The following is a 22191-nucleotide window of genomic DNA, read 5'->3' as shown; positions in this document are numbered from 1 at the left end:
CGTAAGACTAAAAAAATGAACCAAACAGCCCCAAACTGAAATATAGTCTCGTATTAATAATAAAAATGAACATTGATTCAGTCCTTTAGGGTTGAAAATCACTATCAAAGACAATGTCTGATTGGATGCTCTTCTTTCTGTAAGGAAGGAACTTTTCACTAATCCTGATTCTACAGATGAGGTAACTGAGGTTTAGCAAGGCCAAATTAATGTGCCCTTTATGACATGACCATAAGACTTAGTGTCAGGACTTTGGATCCTCTGATGGCAAATTCTATGCCCTTTCTGATTCTCAATGGTAATACTTTCCTCCCACTCTTCATGGTCCACAGTGCTTATATTTAGAAAAGAGCAGGTTACTGATAACCTTGAGAAAATTAGATACTATTCTGCATTATAGAATCACAGTCTACTTTCATCCCTTGGACAGAATGTGTTACATGTCATATGACAAAACACAAGTGGGAGAAAACGTGCCTGGGGAGAGGTCTGTGTAGTCTATCTGTGCAGCAGTGAACAAGGGACGGCTAAGACCTAGAGCCACAGTGATGGAACAGTTCCAGGCTCCACAAGCCCAGAGAGCTAGCCTCTTGGCACCTTTGTGTCCTCCTTGGTAAAGCCTGGGTAGAATACTATCAAACTCTTAGGCCTGTCGTTAGGATTAGGTAAGCACCAAGCCAGTATCGGCACATTATGAGAGATTAGTTTCCATTTATTGCTGCTGCTTCACTTACTAGTATTTTAAACCAAAATTAGGTCATGAATGGAGCCTGTGTTTGGAGAGTGAAAAACTGCTCCTGCTGCTGCCAATCATGAGGTTTTAAGAAATGCTGCATCTTTGAACTCCTAGCACAGGCTGGACAACTTCCTTAGCTTACCAAAGTGGAGTTGTTCCATGCCTGGCAGACAGAGAGAGGGAGACACACCGAGAATGCATAAGAAGGAATTAAGGAAGGACAAGAGATAACACAACACCAAGCATTTCTTAGTTGCTTTGGTTCTGTTTAAGTGATTTCACTAAAGTCTCACATCAGTCAAACATTACTTCTCTTTTTTTGGAGGAGGATACTGAAAAATGGAAACCTAACTAGTCCAAGGGTCCCACTGTTGGGAAGCAGAAACTTAGGCTGCAGGTTTGGAGCCCAGGCTCTTCACCATCATGCCTGACACAGAAAGGTAACGCAAGAGCAAAGAAAACTAAGTTGGTAAGAGATAGGAGGGCAAATGACAGCTGCAAGGCTCTGTGGGGATGATGAGACGGGATGGGGTCTTCCTATAGCATCTCGTCCTCACCCCTTGCCAAGACTTCAGGAACCCACAGCAGGGATATGCCATCATCTCAAAGTAGAGATTTACACAGCTGGATTCATGCCAATGTCCAAAGTCCCCACTTTTATTATAAAATAACTGTCAAAACATTCCTCCTTACATACTGTTAGAGTTAGAAGGTCTGCTCTGTGGGATATCACTGGAGACATGCAGACTGACATACACAGATTTTCCTTTTTATAAAAAAGTAACTTGAGAACAAAAATCATAAAGCCAACAACAGACCCAAGCTCTCCATCACACCTTCATGTTATTTTATTCTTCACTGCATGCCGACTCCATAAGTGAACACATATTGATCCTTAAAGAAATAAAGGAAACTTCAAAGTGAAAATAAAAACTACCTTCCAACATGGACAGCAACATGACCACCATATCCTTCTGAAGATCCATTAATTCCTTCAGTAGCTCAATTTGACTGGAATCCTGAAAATATCAACATATTGCTTTTGAGATAACAGGAGAAGAGTCTGCAACAAGAATAGCATACTTATTCTCATAAAAAGGATATGGCTTGCCAATAGCAGACACCTCAATGCATGGCAGAACTAAGGGAAGGCCAGATGTAAGTATTCAGCTTATTACAAAGAGATTTGCTTCAGAATTCAAGCACATTTACTGTTGATTCTAACAAAGTAGAATCAAAGTACAGCAAAGTATATGTAAGGACTGTGAGTGTGTCAAAGAAGCACACAGGGACACCGGAACCGCAGTGCAGCTCCAATGTCAGATGAGACAAATGCTTCTGCACATTTGACAACTTTTTCACTAGAGAGAATACATCATTTTCTTTTAACTTCTCAAAGTTATATATGAACATATAAAATTTATTTATTCTATAAAATAGGCATATCAGTGGCATATGAGATAATCTTATCTTACATAAATCTAACCAAAACTGTCCGCTGGTATTACCAACACTGACATTGCAAATTCTGACATGTATCCTACTAAACAACGTCATGAAGGTTTTCAGTATTCTCTGGTTTTTGAATTTTTCTGGATTTTGTGTTTGATTATTTGTTTGACCACAGAAAAATTTCTTTTACATGGACATGTTGTATCTAAATATCACTATGCTGAGATCCAGTGCCTGCAAGTACAGATCACATAATGAGCTCACACCTCATCCATTTTATTTAAGCTATTCTTTTCCATTTTCCTTTTTAAAAAATTTGTATAAGGTGTCAATTCCCTGGGGTTTGCTGCGTACGAAGGTAAATATCTGCACGGCATGAGACTCTCTACAGTAGCCACCACAACACTGCCTGTGCAAGCCATCAAACCATGGAAATAAATCAAATGAGAGTTCCCTTGTGTGTAAATTTGGTTCATGTCAGTTTCCTATATTTAGTATATGTCATTAGTAATTAAAGGGAACATGAGATTTCCGTATTTGGCCTATATTAGCAATATCCACATACTGTCATTCTCTCCTTGACTAAACCCTAGCCAGGCTTCTGAGTCCACTTCCTGATTGGCCTCAGGTAAGCTACAGGGACAAGCAGACTCCTAACAGCTCATGGCTGTGTGCCTAAGATGACCCTGATCCTACTTAGAATGCCTACTAGAGAAAATGCAAAGCTGTCCAAAAATGCACCCTTCCAGAGACCACCTGAGGATGGGGCCTCTGTCCCCAAGCCTCCAGCAGAGGACAGATGCCAACTTAGATAACAGCTGGCAGGCATGGCTGGGCTCATCACATCATACTGACCATCCTCCCCCAAGCCTCCACATAGCCTCATCCTTGTTCTCTTATTCTCCATCTACACACCATTCATCCAGCTCCACACAAGCTGAAGATGAGTTCAGTCCACACCATGTGCTTCCCTGTTGTGACAGTTACTACTGACTAAGGTCATTCCTGGCCACTTCAGTGTCCAGCTTTGCTCACCTGTGATGACATGCCTCTGTGTACAGGCCGGTGGGTGGGTGAGAGGCCTCAGATGAGAGGGAACCAGCCACACCCATGAGGGGAATGAGTGACACTTTGGGCTCTGGAATGGCAATGTTCTGACTCTCATTCTAGTATTCTTTCTACCTAACCACCTGGAAAATACACCTGACAGATATGCCAGAGCTTGGGATACGCCATCAAAATTCATAGTATTGAAGAATGCGTTTACTCAAGCCTGACATTAAGAGCTTTTCTGTTCATGCATCCTTTGGTCTCCAAGGGAACAGACTTGGAAATGAGAAAACAAGAAGCTGATGGCACTCCCAAATTAATACAAAAACATGGTAGCAAGCCTGTTTATTCTTTATTTACTTATCCTTTAAGCCATTGTTTTGGTCTCTCAGAAAGCTAAATTTCCTGGTTATGGGAGAATGTTATCTTAGCTTATTTAGGACCTATAAAAATTGCTTCCCTTTTAACAGGCTATGGATCCCTTTCGAAGTTGCCTATGGAGGGAGGAAGATTCCAACAAGTAAACACCAGGGAGCTTGTCTATGAAGAAGCTGAAGGGCACAGCGTTCATGGAATCTGCTGTTATATTTCTCCATTACATTCAATTCCTTAATAATCTTTGTTCCCAAATATGAATAAAGAAGTTTTTAAAAAAATCTTTTGATAGGGAATAAAAGGTATATAAAGAAATGATATTTATACACCTGAAACCTTAAACAAGTGAAATAGATAACATTCAACATAAGAAAGCATGCTTCATTTGCTGCTGATCACAGTGTCACAGTTTGTCAGGTGAGAAGACCCTTTACCTGAGATAGCTTCATCTGCATGTGGGCAAACACGTGCAGGAAACCCACCACTGCGTCCCACAGCCTGCTGTGTGCCAGGCTCTGCTGGTTCCCGGTGCAAGGACCCTGGAGCAAAGACACAGTGGTCATTCCTGGCAGCATATTTGCCAAATTCAACTTTAAAATAATAGGGAAAAAATGAACTCAAGGTTTACAAAGCTTGTTACTAACATATAATCTAAAAAGTTCAAACATGAAACAAAATAGAGATAAAGAAGATATTGGTGCCATGAGAGATAAGCATGTTCTTCTTGAAATGTTCAATAAATCTAAAAAATGTTTCTCAAGGATTTATGTGTCTTATTTCTCTATGAATAATGAAACACTGGCAAAGCAAATTAGTGAATCATTTCATTTTTTTCTGGCTTGCATCTCTTTAGAGAAAGAGGGTAAATAGCAGGTGATTGGGTTGTTGGGTCAAATCAATTGGTGGCCACTACCTTGTGTGAAAATATGAGAATGCAATCAGGATGAGATGATTATTTCCTCTTCCTAAGCAGTAACCTGGATAAAGCCTTCACCCAGAGGAAAAAAGTCCTCTTCAGAGTTTTTCTAGTTGTACAGCTGTTTCAAAATGGTGCAACCACTGAGATTTTTAAAAGATAAATACTTGGTCATTAATTTCGTAAACTTCAAATTCAAGGCAATTGGAATCTGATGTAACTTGGGAGGCCACTTGGCTGAGGGATCTGGTGCCAGGGGTTCCTACAAAAGCTAACCCAACCCCCAACTGTGTGTCCACTTAGAGGCTTAAAAGCCAGAAACTCCAACTGAACTCCAACTAGAGACTTTGTGCTTCAACCAATTATTTTTTTAATTAATTTTTTTCACTTGCTTTTAAGTACCTCTGGCCTTTGGGTGGAGCTGAGCCACCTGCAATCAGGAACAGCCAAATGCTCAGATACACTCAGTGAATTTTAATATGCCTCTGTTTACCTTTCAACAAAACTAGCTCTGCTCTCTGAGCTGACACTTCTGAAGTGATCTTTCCTCAGCAGTGGAGAATGTGTGTGTGGCTGGCAAAATGTTTTGATGCAGACAATTTTCGGTTTTACCTCTTAAGGAAAAATTCTACAATAGTTTAGGTTTTGAACACATCCACATCAAACCATGCAAATAGATAACATGGATTTTTTTCAAAGAAAAAAAGGTATAGCTCTTAGCCTCTAATTCGTTCATTCTTTCCTTTACACAAAGGACTCATAGTGAGTTTAAATCTGAAAACACATCAAAATGTGTCCATATTTTACTGCAGAAATGAGCGGGAAGATCTGACTGCACTAAAAATACTGAGGAGATGTTGGAGTGGAGCTCGGTCACATCAGCGGTGTGGAGGCCCCAACTCTGGGGAGGAGGCAGAGGAGCCTCTGTGTTACAGGAGCAAGGCGCCAGGCTCAGCTCCCACAGAGGAGGATGCACATAGATCTTGCCACCCTAAGGCATTGTGGGGTCAAAGCTGACAAGGGGGACACCTGGGAGAGTGTACCCCATGCACAGCACTCCCTTCAACCCCCGTTCTGGTGGATGCGAAGGCACAAGCTAAAGTGCCAGGTCCCTGAGCTGAAAGGGAGCTACCTATCTGACCTTCACCAGAGGCAATAGCCAGACTTCCCAGGTATGCCAGCTGCCATAGCAGACTGACACATTTCTGCCTGGATCCTCACACAGAAAGGCAACTGGGAGTAACCAGAGGCTCCCCATCACTTTCCTAGTGTGCAGTCTCCCAGGCCTGCCTCACAGGGAAAGTGACTTCTCATTGTTTCTAGTTTCTTAATCCCTTATCTCTATAAATACAACCTCTTCCACTTGGCTCATTAGAATATTTATTCTTTTATGGGAAGAAGGATTGCCCAATTCTAAAATTAAAAATAAAATCAATTGAGATTTAAACTAAATGGTTTTAAGTTTGGTCCTTTGACACCTCTAAACCTGAGCAAAGGGAGAGGACTGTCTAGGACTTGGTCAACCTCCATCCAGTGGCTTCTTTAGCACCAATAACCAATGTGAAAGGGACGCTGGCCTCTGAGATATTCGGCCTCTGTGGCACACAGACTTTTGTTCTGTGCTGGAAGACAGGGCAGTCTCACTTTCAGAGGGAACTGAGGCAGAGACAAATTAAGCTTTCTCCTTAATTATCCCTGGTCTCACTCTAGGAACCCTGAAATATGATGTCCTTTTAGTCAAATGATTCTTTTTCTTCTCTTTTATTACAACTGAGGTTGCAATTTTATAAATGATTACTTTACAGAAATGTTTTTCAATCTTCTGCTTATGTTCGATAGTCAGCAAAAATTTGAATAAAAAAGCAAGGTACAATGTTGTAGTCTAAAAGGCAGTCCAAAATAAGCATGAAGCTAACGATGAGCTTGTTTTCATATATTAATATTTATCAGGAAAAAGGACACTAAGGCTAGGGTCTCCTAAATGTATCTCACTGAGCAAGATGTAGGAAACTGGACTGGATCCTGGAATAGAAAAACAGCATTGATGGAAAGATGTAAAATCAAAATAATATATAATTTAGTTAATAAGACCGTGCCAATATTTATTTCTTGGTGTTGACAAATGTTCTACATTTGTGTGAAATACCAACATTAGGGAAATCATATACAGAAACCCTCCTCAGGACTCTCTTTATAACTTTTCTGAAAACATAAAATTATTGCAAAATTAAATCGTATTTATTAAAATACATGTTTCATGAATGGTTAAGTTACAGGAATGGGTCATACCAGCAGGCATAACAAGAGAAGCTAAAATGAACAGAATAGTCCAGGAGCCTTTACCTGATGCCTCTGGACACATGTTTAGAAATGTGTTCCACAGCAACACCTAGCAAGGAGCTCTGTGCACAGCGAGAACTCCACCAGCCCTGCTAGCTTCAGTATGATCACAGTTTCCTGTGTTTTAGGAAAGACATGCCCACTCAGGGCTTTTTTTGGAACATACAAGCCATTCTACTGACCATTTATACAAAATTTACTTGCTTGCTAATGTAATTGTTCAAATATATTTAAGGAGGACATGATTGTTGTCCTCATCTTTCTAGACAAGAAAACCAAGGCAATCAGGGAAGTCAGGAAAATGAGGAAACAGGAATATGAACACACTGAGACCATATTGAACTTGAACTTGACTTTCATTGGATTTGACCATGGAAAGGAGGGAGAGGGTGAGTCACCCCACTCCACAGTTCCTGCCTTCCAGTGTCCCCAAGAAATGCAGTTTCACTAAACTTCTCTTCCCCTCACAGGATCATGCCTGGTCTAAGAGTGAACTGTAAGTTTCTCCTTCCTGTTTTATCTTACACAGGTGCATGGAATATGGGGACTGCTCATTCAAGGTAATACTGGCTCCTGAGACCAAAAATGATAGGATAGTGGCTGCTGAGGCTGCTAAGAAATAGCAAAGTGTGGTCACAAAAAATTGTTTTTAAAACTCTAAGCTTAAGACTAGTGGTTTCATCTAGGGAGAATATAAAATAAAGAAATGTAAGATGACATATATTCTCTTTGGTATTTGGATTTTATCTATCATAAACACACATATATGATTTTTTAATGCTCTTCTCGTTTTTTCTTAGTGTTGATGAAATGTCTTCCTCACTGTTACTGGAAATACTACAAAACATGGCTTAATGATCCTCTAGTCCTTCCTTTGCTTCCTCTTTCCTTTCTTAAGACTACTGAATGCTTAATACATTGAGATACAACAGAATGAATGGGTCAGGCCTCTAATAAGTTAATGACATCTTCATCTTTGAAATGGTAAAGCAACTTCGCCATGTATAGATACACACTTCAACCTAATATTTCAGTTTTGGTCACTGTTAAAGAGACAAGGAAAGGGGTCAATAGGAGATGTGGAGAACACTTTGGGCAGACTGCATTTTTCTATCGAATTCAATGCTAATCATTTGCCATTTTTATTTTTTTTCTTGAAATAACAGAAATGATTAAACATTTACCTGGATATATTCTGTAAGAGTATTAAACACTTGTTTTGCAACTTGAATAGCTTTAGAGAAGTTCCGTTGTCCTTGTTCGTCAATAACATCTTTCCCGGAGTAATACCAATAGAAATCACTAATTGATTCCTGGGAAACAGAAATGACATCATTAAGGTGGATTGTAAAGTCATCACAAACCTACCTGTCCAGTCCTATTATTTTTAAATAATAGGTAAGGTAACAAATAACAATATCTGTGAATTAAATACTATTAATCAATTATTTTCTTAAACATACCATATATGTGGAAACTACTTCCCTTGATATAAATAACGTTGCAGAGAAGACAGAAGCAGAAAATTTAGCTTTAAAAATCTGTCTCTGATGACCCTAAACTTCACGAATATAAGGATACCTTAAAACTAATGCATATTTACCCACTGAGCAAAGTTACATGTTTACAATTTGAACTCAAAAATTAGACACATCATGGAACAATATTTTGGCGGTTACAGACTTCTGTCCTCCCTTGTCTTCTCCTACAGGCCAGGGACATGTTAGCAGAAAGAACACCAGGATGTCCCTGATCTCCAAGCTGCCCCTGGGGAACCAGCTGGGCAGAAACACCAACTCCATGAACAAGCTCCAATAAGACCCATCTTTCCAAACAGGAGTTTTCCACACTGACATTTTAAAGGGATTTCAGTTGGCTAAATACATGTTAAAAAAAAATTCATTTGACCATATGAATTGCACTTGAGTTTTGAGACATGGTTATAAAAATCATAATATGTTTTCAGCAACATTTTTGGTATATTTTGCTTCAAAATGGACTCCCCCCCCCCGTTAAGCTTTAAATTTTTTAAAAAATGTGCTTTTAGCTAGGCACAGTGGTGCATGCCTGTGATCCGGTGACTCAGGAGGCTGAGGCAGGAGGATCATAAATTCAAAGCCAACTTCAGCAACTTAGTAAGGCACTTAGCAACTCAGCAAGACCCTGTCTCTAAATAAAATACAAAAAAGGGCTGGGGATATGGGTCAGTGGTTAAGTGCCCCTGGATTCAATCCCTGGTATTAAAAAAAAATGTTAAGGATAAAACCTAAAAGTTTGAATTTCCTGCCTTTAAAATACCATGTCTGTTTCTCATAAGTAAAATGAAGGGAAAGAAAGTTCTACAGGGTTGTTATTGTTTAAGATGCCCAAGTGTCAAAAATGATTCTATCAGAGATATTTTAAGGTAATAAGCTGAATTTTAAAACTAACATAAATGGCAGGACAGCAGAAAGGAACCAACCTTAGGCTACCAAAGTCAAGTTCAGGATAGCAGGTGGAAAGACCTTCCTATTTGTAAGAATATTTCAATATTCTTCCCCAAATTATCTATTAAAGAAGGAACAGAGTATAGAAGTGCTTTGAAAAATGAAATAAATTTAAAATACTATCAACCTAAAAAATAAAGGCTGCGGGTGCCAGGGGGAGAAGCTTGTATATAGAAAGAAATGAAGAACAAAGTAGCAGCCAGGATCAGAGAGAGATACAGCAGAGAGTGCTTCACCCTAAGAACTGCAGAAAAGACTGTGATCACAGGCAACATATCTCAGTGAACAGGTGGAATCACAAACCCAAGCACATGAAGACACGTGGGTTTAACAAGGCCACCACTTTGCTTCACCTGGCCAGTCCTGTAGCTTGTAACCAACAGGGAGGCCACATACCTGAACCCTCAGCAGGTAGTCCACAGTAGAAATGATGATGTTGACAGTTGTATTGTTGCCAGTCTGAGTTCTCAGATAATTTTGAAAATCTACAGAAGATTGAAAATGCTATTAAAGTTCAGTCAAAACAAGTTGTTATTCCAGTAACTACCAAAGTAAATGTTGTTTACAGCAAGATCACTTGGCTAAAAATAGACTTTTATCTAATAATTTTAATATGAAATGACTTAAATTTCTCAAAAAAAAAGTGTATGATCATCCCCAAAATGCATCCTCACAGAACAACAATATTCAATTCTCGTCTAAGATGTTGGTCACACCAGTTCCTTATCCTAGTTCTAAAGCCCTGGACAAGACTGAAAAGGGGATCCCATCTTTAAGGATATAAAGAAAAAGCTATTTAATTCAGTAATTATATATGCAAAGTGCTAGGGAAACAAAGCTAAATCTAAAATGGAATTCCTGCCGTCATGGACCCATGGAGCTGGAGAAGAGCCAGATATTAAACAGTGAACAGAAATAAACTAGGTAAGTCATATAATGAACTCCCAAGGTAAAGTGCTGCAAAAGAAAGAAACTTCTAAGTTCCTCTGAAGGTATCCCATCTAAATTGTTTTTCACCCATCACCTGTCTTCTCTAACATAAGAATGATTGACAGTGATCCTGAGAAACAGCTCTGCTGGGACCTTGAAAGCAGCAGAGCCACGTGTCACATGGCACAGTATCCACTGTACCCAGGATGCTCAGGAACTATTTGCTGACTCAAGCTAAAGTCTAATGGAGTTCAAGAGCAGCTCCTGTCACTGGCTTCACACATCTGTTCCTCAGTCCCACCTCATGGGCTGGGGGCTCACAAACCTGAGCTGTGCCCCTCACAAAGCAGCTGCAGGAACCGGAAGAGGTCACAGGTGAACTCATCATCCTGCAGAACCTTTTCTCCTGCGGGGAGTGCAGAGGGATGAGCATTAGCGACTACCCAGACTCCCCCCCTCTAGCCCCCACCCCCACTTGCAGGTCACCCCATTATTGCTCTGGACCCAAAGGGTCTCAAGACAGAGCCACATCTCTATCTGAAGCTCCTAAGATCATGCACTTGGCAGATAGATGTACTTTTTCTTTGTAAGAAAAGAACATTTGAATCTCAAAACTCAGATTTCTCTCTGTTAAAAGTAGCAGCATGGGTTTGGCAACATTTTACAAACAACCTAAAGATGTAAATTTTTTTTTGTGGGGGGGAAGGTTCATATAGAAATGGTGTGTCACAAATGTCAAATTTGCTTTGTTCCTAGGGCAGGACCAAATGACTCATGCAAAGCCTATAGTGTATTCACAGAACAGTGCCAAAGGTTTCTGTTATTAAAGAATAATTAGAAAATTTTTGTGAAAACTGCAAATCCCTAGAAAATGCTTGTTCACTCATTCTGATTAAATCTTTAACCAGCTTGTGTACTGACTGGAAAATAAAAAAAGCCAAAACTTCAGACATCTAACAGACAGGACTGTTGAAGCATTACTTCCCGAGGAGGAGGAGCCAGCAGAGACTTCACTCCAACTATCAAACCCAAGGACAGACTGTCAGGACTCAGCCGTGAGAGAGGAGAGCAAGATGGCTCCAGGAAGTCAGAGGCCACCTGCAGCATCAGGACCAGACATGCCTGAGAGGCAGGGACAAAGCCTCCTAGGGCTATACTGGTCCACTGCACTGCAATTCAATGGTCTCTGGATCACAACTTCCCTTGACAGCGAAAACACAAGGAAAGAAACAAACACAAAACAGCACCACACAAATGAAAGTTGATTTCTTAAAAAAAAAAGTGTCAGTGGAAAAAAAAAAAAGGTCAATGTTACATGAGTGTCTGCTCCAGAATCTAAATTTGTTTTAAAAGCAAAATGGCAAAAAAAAAAATGTTGATTAGCTTGTGAATGAATATACTTATGTATTTAAACAAAATAATTTTTCACAGACTATAAATACTTTGGGCTAAGAAAGAAAACTATGCAATGATCATGTGTTTAACTAAAATCACGGATGATCATAATGACGGAGAGCTGATGGACTTACCAGTCCGCAGTCTGGGACTTTCAAAGTGGGAGGCTTCATGTAATGGTAGGATTAGGAAGCAAAACCATTGTGATAACTAATATAAACATTAAAAAAAGTACATAAAAGCATTGTACTCGTTTCCCTGTTAGCCCACAAGCTATGACATCTGGTGACCAAGCTACGATCACCATGTATGGGACTCAGACCCTATGGCAGGTGAAGTGTGAAAATCAACTTGTTTAAATCTCACACATGGCTGATAAGTCCATTCCTCGGTGTGTAAGTTCATGAGAGGGTAGGAAAGAAAGCAAGAACAGTTTAGGCCAATAAGCAAACTAAACTCTTCATTGGTAATACTCAGTATCATTTTTATGAGTCATTTAAATCAGAAGACTCTTAAAATGATATTTAAATCAAAATACTGTGTGAGCATCTAGACTTTTTGATTCTTTCCCTGTGAGCCCATCTATAACGTTTTTCCTTCAGAAAATCAGGTCAATAAACCATGTATTTACTTTTATATTCATGTACTCAATGTGAAATAGATAACCGTTGTAGAAACTATTTAGAACAGTTAACACCAAAATAAATATCATAGATGCTGTGTGCCTGAAAATGCTCTGCATAATGCACAATAATTCAGAACTGAAGTTTTTATCTGCTGTTTGCATGCACACCATTTTCTTGACTGTAAACGGCAACAAATACAAGTGACTTCACTCAGTAAGGCCACACTGCATGTAGCAGAACAAGGAGAGAACAGGATGGGGAGGGCAGGAGAAGGCAGAGGAGGGCATGGGACAAGCCCACCAGGTGCTGGCAGGTGTACACTGGGATGCCACTGCGTGACGAGCACATCACAGATGAAAATGCTGCCGTGGCCCATGCTGCAGGTAAGTGGGGCAGTAACAGAGACCAGGACGGCTTTATGTCTGCAGAAGGTACAGGAGCAACAGTCTCCTTGTGATGTGGAAAAGCAATTCCATTTTAAGATGGGAACTGAGATCCATAACAAATAACAGAATGGAGTGACACATAATTGAAAGTGCTCTTGCATCCTGAAAATATTGTCAAGCTGTGCGAGGGCTTGAGGCACATACTGTGGAGGGCATTCCTTTGGTTCTGTTTTTGAAAGGGGCCTAAGATAGCTGACACTGGAGTGAAGGGAGAATCAACGCAGCACTGTTGCTCATGGTGAGATGGCTGTTTTGCATCTGAGGATGACCTGCACCTGTTCCTGCTCTACCTCATCTCCATTTTTATCAACCATGAACAGGTTGATATATTAGGAGGAGAGGCAATAACATCAAATGAAGATGGCAGCAGCATTTCTAGCCAAGGAAATAGAGTTATTTGAATATATTTAAGAATGGCATTTATATTTTCTGAGAGTTATCTTAATTTTAATGGGACAAACTATCATCAAAATTGTAAATTTTCATGTGGAAATAATACAGTTAGAACTTGCTTAGAGAAGCTTGAAGCAATAAATCCTATTTTAGATATCAAATGAGGTTAACCTTCTTTTGGTCACTGTCCTACTCACAGTTGGCTTATACAGTTAATAAAAACCTAGACAAGTCTCTGCCTAAATTCAACAAAATACTATGTGAGTGTGTATCTAGTGATCCCTTTGATGTCCATGGACATTGCTTGAAGTTTTCAGCCTATTCTTCAGATGAAGCTTGGGTTAATTGCTAATAATTAACTTCCAAATTATTAAATTAATAAAAATTCAATAATATAAGTAAAAATTACTACCTAGTATGTACATGACAATAATTAGAAAAGGAAGACTCCAAAGGCTAATGTCCCCATTGCCTTTGTTTCCAATAACTCAAAGACAAAGGGGTGACTAGCATGACACAGGGACTGGCCACATCAAAAGACCTCTGTAATCCATTGCTGAGTGTCACTCGAAGGCACCTGCTGCCATGGAGGAAATCATTCTGATAATTAAACTCAGAGGATTTAAAGAACTATTTTGTACAATGGCAAAACTAAATAATTAGTACTAACAATATTTTTAGGTATTTTATTCCATGTGGGCAATTCCAATATCACTGTTGAAGTGGCTTCATTATGACTTCTTTAACTATTTTACAATTCAACTAATGAAATAAATTTTTAAAGATGGAATCACAGTTAACATTTGGAGACCTTCAATGTGCTCTTGTGCTAGACATATCATTTCATCTTGGGCTCATTATTATCCTGCAGATTAGGTAAATGGAATCTCATTTGGTGGGTCAATAAACAACTGAGAAACTAAGAAATTCAGCTAATGTCATCCAGGTATATGGTAGTTAAGATTTGCTTCCCACAAATGTCAATAAACCTTCACAGAGTGTCTCCTCTCTGCCAGGCACCTTGGGAGGTGAACACAACCTCCAACCTGAAGCAGCTCAGTTATGGGAGAAACAGGCAGTATCACATGGTCCTGTTGAATCCAGTATGCCATTGTCTCTGAGCTCTGTAAAGTTGGCCTCACCAACCAGTACAATCTGTGACTATCAATCATTTCATGAACTGTATGTTCTTTAAATCTGAATTCACACTTGTCTCCATCGATTTCAGAACCCAAGGAAATCCATTTCTGAACATGTTATGTTGGAAAATCAGATCCCCTTTCTGAGCCTGGGCTTCACAGTTTTGCTATGGAGGACTGATAAATACCTCGCCTAATTTCCTAGGCTGTTGTTAGAATCAAATTGTTCAAATAAGTAAAAGTGCTTTGGAATCTGCAAAGCCTAAAAGGAACAGATGCAAATTTCCAACTGTGAAGCCATAGGTCAAATTATTGAAATTTCTAAAATACAGAATTTCATTAGGTTGGGGGTGGGGGTAAAGACAATTCACCTAATCAGCTTACTGAGTAAGTTTATTTAAATGAAGTTGACAACCTGACACTGGTGTATGCAATGCATGACTATTTCAGATCCCAACACAATCAGAATGGCCACTATGGGAAATAAATTAGGTATGTTCCAGGCATAAGAGAATTAAAATACTTTCCAGTACTTAACTCAATTAAAGTATTTATGGAGGAAAATCTTTCTCCTTTCCAATGTGAGGTGGAAATCATCTCACAGCCAGAGCCAAGGCTTCTCGACTGTCACTGTTCAGAGGTGCTCACTGCCCACCCATCTTACACAGTGTCGCCTGGGGTCTTACTCACACGCACCAATCCAGGGTAGTACTCAACAATGGATTATGGGGGTCTTTTGATGTGGCCAGTCCCTGTGTCATGCCAGTCAACCCTTTGTCTTTGAGTTATTGGAAACACTGGCATGACTAGACCTTACAGCAATGGGGACATTAGCCTTTGGAGTCTTCCTTTTCCAATTATTATCATGTACATACTAGGTAGTAATTTTTATTTATATTATTGAATTTTTATTAATTTAATAATTTGGAAGTTAATTATTAGCAATTAACAGAATTGCTATAAATATAAACAGAAGGATTCCTTGAACCCTAACTAGGGAAAGTCTACTGTGAAAAAAATGCCTCTCATGCATCATCAGACCTCCCTCAGAGCTCACCTATTGCCACAAGGAAATTCTGCCAGCCCCCATCTTTGGAGGACTCAGCTGTTGAATAGAGTAGTATTTAGTAATCAGTGCACTTTAGTGTTGGTGGGGTCTACCTGGAGCCTTCTTCCAACAATGGATGTGAGACCATCATTCCAAGGGGATATTAGCACATAATATCACTCAAGGGTTACTCATTTAATGGCTCTTCAAGGCCTCATGGAAAAAAACCACTCTAAAGGTCCTTAGAGCCTTTCACAAACTCTCTCTCTTCATCATCTAGTTTGGTCACCTCTTTCTACACCAGGTCCAACACAGCTCCCTGCTGGGCTGCACCCTCCTGCTAGAAGTCTTTGCCTTCCCTGTCCACCAGGATGCTGACTTCAGATCAGGTACGACCTCTGTGGGGCTCATGAGTAGCTCCCACAGAGCACTTCTCTGAAGTGTGTACATCCCCAAGTCCTCAAAGACTAGGCACTCAAATTTAAGTGAGGACTTCAAAGTTTAAAAACTGCAAGAATGATTGGAAAATGCATTTGGTGCCAATGCACCAGCATCTCAGGCTTTCCTTGAAGAGTATTGATCCTCAGAAATAGTGAATAAAGCAGGCAGAACCCAAGACCATACATGTGAAAACAGTCTGAAATAGAGAAATATTTGGAGAAATAGAGTCAAGAAAATAATAAAAACTGTAAGAGGAATCAGGGTAGCCAATACTAGGCAATCAATATAATCCTTTTGCTTATTTAATTAAAAATTAATCTTTTTGCTTCAACTTCACATAAATTTGATAAGATCATTATAAATAATTGATAAGAACCTCAGTATAACAGTATAAGAAACCTCAGTATAACAGTATTAAAAATTTATCAGATCCAGGTAGAGGTTTGGGGAAGGTTAACTTGGTAGTTAATATTTTAGAAAAGGTTTCTAAAAATCAATTTTTGTGGAATCAGATCAATTTCAAATATTTTTCTTCACTATGAAGTCTAGGATTACCACAAAAATGACCAAAATTCAACATCTTCTGCTATATTCTAACAGAATATGTAGTTGTTTTCCATGAAGGAAAACTACACTTTTAAATTCATAATGAATTGGTAATGAGGTTATATGGTTTTGATAAAAAATTAAAAATTCAAGAATGGGTTGAAATTTTTAAATATTCATATTGTTTTTTTAATTTCATTCAATCATTAAAAAACCTAATGAATATAAAATATACAGAGAGGACGACATTGACCATATCGAAAATCCTTTAAACACATCTGCTGTAAACATTTTTTTTGAACAAAAAGGGAAATCCAGACTTTTGTCACAATGGGGGAATTTAGTAAGGAGGGACAGAGACTGGACAAATGTCCACAGCAGTAGTGGCAGTAAGGAGAGAAGGTCAAATGATTGGCCTGAAACCTTTACATACAAATCTTAAAGAAACACGTAGTTTGTAGTGATATCTCCATACCAGATTAGAAATAGCATTTATGACATTAAAAATTTAGAAGCAGTTTTGAAACTTCAGCAAAAAATGCCGAAGTTGGCAGCAGATTGTGCCCTGGAGATGCAAAGAACAGGTACTGGGGCAGAAAGTCCTCCCTGAGACTCTAGATATGAAACGGACCCTGACAAATGTGTAGAGAAACCGAGCAGCCATGGCTGGCTTGGGGAGTCTCTAAACTAAACAGTAGGAGGCAGAGAGTGGCATTGCCTCTTGGCACTGCCACTTGGCTGTGGGATGCTGGGCAACTCAAGTGACCTTTCTGCCCTTCAGTCTCCTTATGTATAAAACTCTGGTCACAGCTACTCCACTGTGGAAGTAGACACCCAAAGTTTGTAGACACCAGAAAGTTCATGTGCTTGGGCTTCCACGTTTTTCATGGCCATATAGTCTGGCCATATTACCCTCATCGGAGAGTTTCCGCCTAATAAAGACAGGGGATGAGGATGCAGAGGACCTAGTAGATTGAGCTCCAGCAGACTCTTTTCTCAGTGTTCAGCTTATGCTGAATCTTTGCAGCAATGGCACCAGGAACAGATTTGGGTCTTTCAGCCTTTTCTGTACCTTCCAAGAGCAATAACTGATTTTCCTTCTCCTATGAGGATCTGAGCTTTTTTTTTTTTTAACTTTTGCAGAATTGTAAATAAAAGAATGTCCTCACAATAGAAATTTTTAAGAACATGTTCAGAGAGGTCAGCACAGGGGTTCTTAAAGCAATGTGGGAAACCGTGTTATTAACAGCCAATGTTCCCCTAACCGTCCATGTCACCCTAACAGGTCTCTCACTTAATCAGAAGGCACAATTAGTTGAAAGCGGTTGACAGTGCTAGGTCCTATTCTAAATCTCTTCCTTTCTTTATTACCACTGCCTAGGAGGCTGTTGAGAAGCTCTTTTGTCATACTGATGCCATCTTTGTTGTTCTATGAGTGTGAAGAGCAAAGAATTGCTACTGTTTCTAGTTTCTTTTCCAATTCAGCCTTAAGAATGAAATTAGCTTTTATGTTCACGGACTTTTAATCTGTGGTATTTTCAAAGGAACAGAGGAAAGCCCTGTAGACCCCCCAGAGCCCAGAAGGCAGTGGGCAGAGCACACTCAGCTGGTCGCAGCCCACTTGGGGTCTGTCACTGATTCTCATGCACCAACAGTGCAGTCATAAAGCCACGGTTTGTCCAAGACAGAGATGCCACAGGGAGACGGGGGCACACATTCTAGAGCCCTCAACCAAACACTGGGCCCACCGGGGATTCTCTTAAATAAAAGAAATGCAACAAAATAAACCCAAAAACATAATTTAAATGCTTGGGGTCCCTTCATGTCTGAAATATTAATAACTTTACATTTTCATAGGAAAAAAAGGGTAACTGGGCTTATAAGGTATATAATATTAAAAATAATAGGATGCATAATGATAGAAATTAAATAATCTACTTGTTGAAACAGAATTTAAAGAAAAGCACAAAAACTGTCACTATCGAGTGTATACACATAGCTAACCACAAATAAAAGAGCAAGTGAACAGAAGGGCAGCTCACGGCTAATAATTACCACGCTCACGAGTGACGACTGAGGAAGAAAGGTAGGACATTTACAGTAGTCAAAAGAGGAGGGAACAGGAAAGAGAAAGAAGTTGAGATTTTTGTTTTATTTTGCTATTTGTAAGGAAATAAAATACAAAATGTGTTAATCAGTTGGGGCAATTATTTTTGTGTGTGTTGAAAAAAGATCACACACATTAAACCAACCTAATACTGAGAGGTGTAAACAACTCGTATCAGAACGGTCACTCAGTGATTTCCAATATGGGACTCAAACGACCGTACTGCAGTCCATACCAGACTGGCAAAGGCTAGAGACTGCCAGTGGGGCAGCTGTTCCTTTGTGGGAACTGAGAATTAACAGGACTGAGAATGAGGAATGGGATTCTGCTCAAAGACTCTGGAACATTCGGTAGTAACTGTAGGGAAAAATGAAATTGATTTCTAATTCTAAGACAGGGAAGTCAGATTTACTTTTAGACATCTTACAAACAGAAAAGGCTCAGGATTCCCAGAGATGCTGGAGGCAGACTGTTAACTAGCCCTGAGGTAGACAGTGGCCCCTGGATTCTCCAGATGGACCAGCAGGGAGAAAACCTGAGTAAGTTTAGAGCAGTGTTGCTGATTTTTCCAGAAGGTGACTAACTCCACTGACCCATATAATACAACTGTATCTACATATTCAAATGTCACAGAATAAAACTCCCATGGGAGCCACATAGTACTCGCAGGGACAGGATGTGCCTAAGTAGTAAACTTCAAATATAGTCCGAACTAAACAGTTCTTTTTTCTAATAGTGGGATAAAAACTGATTAGCTAAAATTTTCAGAAAGGCAAGCAGAAGCTACAAATAGGAAACAGGAGAAAAATTTATTTTTTGAGATCAGATTAATCTGATCAAGAAATTAATGTTACCAAACTAACATATTGGCAAGAAGATAAATGCAAAGCTGGCCAAAGAACTAAATACCTGTGACCACACTAAAACAAGTGTAAAAATCAGACACATGATTAAAAACCAATATAAGTAACATTTTTTTCTTAAATATTCCTGAAAGGAATGGGCAGCAGTGGTTATTTGTGCTTTGATTGCATTGCAGGCTTGACTTTCAAGTTTTCGCCTACATCTAGTTAGAGAGAAACATTCTCAGGTGGCATCAATCACTATTTTTTTCAGTAATCAGAATCACATAAACAAAGAACTACTCTAACTTCTGTCACAAAATAATTGGTACTTGTGAAGATGCTGGAGACGGAAGGATAGTCGCTGACAGAGTGGAGGACAGGGGTCACTCAGGGACCTAAACAGCTGCTCTCCAAAGGGGAGGAGAGCCTGACGTTTGGCCAAAACAGCCAGGCAAAGCCCTGCCTTCGCAACCCTGGTCCTTCTGTGCACCTGCAGATTCTACAGATGATTCTCAATGGGGGGACTGTGCCACTCTGCTAAAACTAGGGCAGCAGGCACTGCCAGGTAGACCAGGACAAGCAAGAGTTGGGACCCATCTGGAAGACTGGGGGTGGTCTTGGGTATCCTGTGCAAGTGTCCAGTTCTGAACATTCAAATGAGTCTCATGAGCGTTTTATCAATTTTAAAACAATTCTATCTCTGCTGAAAATGTAATTGACAATGGATGTGTTTCATGGAAGAAGGGAGACAAGGCAGTTTACATGTAGGTGGTTAGTACCTGATCCTTCCTCTGTCACCATTCCAAGTCCTTCAGCTTTGTTTTGTCGCTCAAAAGCATTCAGGTCAAGGACACTACAGTAACAAGAGAAAAACATTTAGAGAACAGAACACCTTCTCTGTTTAGGGGAGCAACTGTCCAATGCCATGTGTCTTGAACACTGAAGGTTCAAGGTACTCTGAGACCAGGTCCCAACAGATGCCTCTCGGCTACATGTTCCTGCCAACCTCTCCCCAGGGCCCACCCTGAGCTGATCCAGAGGAAAGTCAAACACATATCATATGGTTCAGCTCAGGGAGAACACTGAAAAGTTACCAAAAATAGAATCATCATCATCATGCTTTTGCAACTTGTTACATTGTTTCTATCAGGTTCCTCAGACAAATGCTGTCTGAAAGATTTTAAATACTGTTCAAATAGATAATGATTACAAAAAATTAATTGGTTAAGGATCACTTAGAAAAAAATGAAGAAAAATGCCTCACATGTCCCAAATCAAAATATAATTTTCTTTTTTTACCTTTTGAAAAAAACCATATAGCATTCATCTTCAAGTATGTAGAGTATAGCTTAGTAAGTCCCTATTTAAGCATGGGGGACTATTTCAGGACTCTAACAACACTGAGTAAGTGTGATAGGACATTACTAATACTCTAAACACAAAATAGGACAAAAGACAAAGCCAACTGTCCCATCCTAAGATGTCTTCCAAAAAAAATCTTGGTATAATTGCTATCAGCAATGAAAAGAAGACGACACTCTTGAAACACTCAGCCCAAGGAGCCAGGAGGAGAGCACATCCTCACCTGCAGGACTGCATCAGGCCCGCCAGGCTCTGAAAGAAGCCCACGTCCTTCTTCTCCTTGAGGTAGTCAAGCATCTTCTACAGAAAGAGATAAAACCACATAGCTTTTTTATTGAGTAAATATAGCAACCAAAACATGCTTTCTATTCTGGAACAAATGTAAAAAGTAGCCAAAAAATACAAGTATCTCTAATGTCATCTTTATCATGAAATGGTAACAAACATGTCAAAGAAAGACCACTGCACATTTCTATGTGCGAGAACACCTAGAAGTGCGGAGGATGGGGATCAGGGCATTGTTCCCACACACAAACACATAAATATTGGGAAACCAGTACTGGCAAATCTTTTCCAATCTCACTTAGTATTTGAGACTCAGACACTTAGTGCAAGGAAACCAGCAAGCAGGTCCAAGTGGCTGTATCCAGCAACAGGGGTTCCCTGAACAGCTCTTAGAGCTGAGATGTGACTCTTACCTGCACATGCAATAGCCAAGAATCCAGCTTCCACACTGCCCTCTCTCACCCTAATGTACGGCAGAAACTACTGGACTATTCACTTTTCTCCTCTGTTTTTGGATAGATGGCCAGAATCTATGATTAACATTTTGGCTAAACTAAATGTAACAAAAGAGTTATTTTTAATATGGATAAAACATGGTGGAGGTTTCAAATAAAATGTACAGATGACCCCAACTCATGCTGGTTTAACCTCGGATTTTTCAACTTTGTGATGGTACTACCCCTGTATGCATATGCATACTTGGAATTCTGGATTTTGATCTTTTTCTGGGCTAGCAATGTGCAAGATAACACTCTCCTGTACTGCTGGGTGGTGGCAGCAAGTGGCAATTTCATCAGCCCAGGTCCCGGGAGCACAATCCCCTGAAGTATGCTGTGCTCCTGAGATCTGCAGGACGCTGGAGCAAGTGATATTTTTGACATTGCTGAATTTATTGGTTAGAATCCCTGGCAAGCTAAGGAGCCTCTTTACCTACAGGACACCAGAAGGCAGACCCAAAGATCTTAAGAAAATAAAGAAATTGCTTTTTTTTTTAATAGAAAAAGATAATTCCTACTGTCAGTGCTGTTCTAAACAAGCTCAAAGCAGCCAAAAGGGTGGTAGTGATATTTTTCAGAAATATGGATCAAAACAACATAAACTAAGTGTATACAGGATACACACGCACACTATATGGATGTATGCATATATACACGTGTACAAAAGAATATCCATGCATGTAAAGTGTATGTATGTGTATACATAACACACAGACATGCTACACACAAATATAGGCAAAAACACATAGCATATTATATTAGTCTAGGAAAAATAC

At 39.6% G+C, this 22191-nt stretch overlaps 1 protein-coding gene and 1 long non-coding RNA gene across 12 annotated transcripts in view; one reads left to right on the top strand and one right to left on the bottom strand.

Moving 5' to 3' along the window:
* Positions 1–22191, bottom strand: part of Ryr2 (ryanodine receptor 2) — a 505092-nt gene that overhangs the window by 36547 nt on the left and 446354 nt on the right. For 5 of the 11 annotated variants that reach the window (XM_078023113.1, XM_078023106.1, XM_078023108.1 and 2 more), the window contains 7 exons: positions 20857–20933; positions 20051–20124; positions 10611–10691; positions 9752–9840; positions 8054–8182; positions 4048–4152; positions 1674–1755 (listed from right to left, as the gene is read on the bottom strand). In XM_078023113.1, coding sequence (XP_077879239.1) covers positions 1674–1755; positions 4048–4152; positions 8054–8182; positions 9752–9840; positions 10611–10691; positions 20051–20124; positions 20857–20933 — 637 coding nt within the window. Of the gene's footprint in view, positions 1–1673; positions 1756–4047; positions 4153–8053; positions 8183–9751; positions 9841–10610; positions 10692–11814; positions 11848–18374; positions 18393–20050; positions 20125–20856; positions 20934–22191 lie in introns of all 11 variants that reach the window. The other 6 variants (XM_078023102.1, XM_078023104.1, XM_078023107.1 and 3 more) reach the window with 2 other exon arrangements.
* Positions 7239–12412, top strand: LOC144367311 (uncharacterized). Its single transcript, XR_013426638.1, has 3 exons — positions 7239–7365; positions 8581–10279; positions 11194–12412. It is a non-coding gene; the product is annotated as an uncharacterized LOC144367311 (long non-coding RNA).

Source organism: Ictidomys tridecemlineatus, chromosome 10 (genome assembly GCF_052094955.1).
Source record: "Ictidomys tridecemlineatus isolate mIctTri1 chromosome 10, mIctTri1.hap1, whole genome shotgun sequence".
In the NCBI taxonomy this organism is placed as follows: domain Eukaryota; kingdom Metazoa; phylum Chordata; class Mammalia; order Rodentia; family Sciuridae; genus Ictidomys; species Ictidomys tridecemlineatus.
Note: the sequence above shows the minus strand (reverse complement) of the source record. Positions and strands in the feature narration are given on the sequence as shown.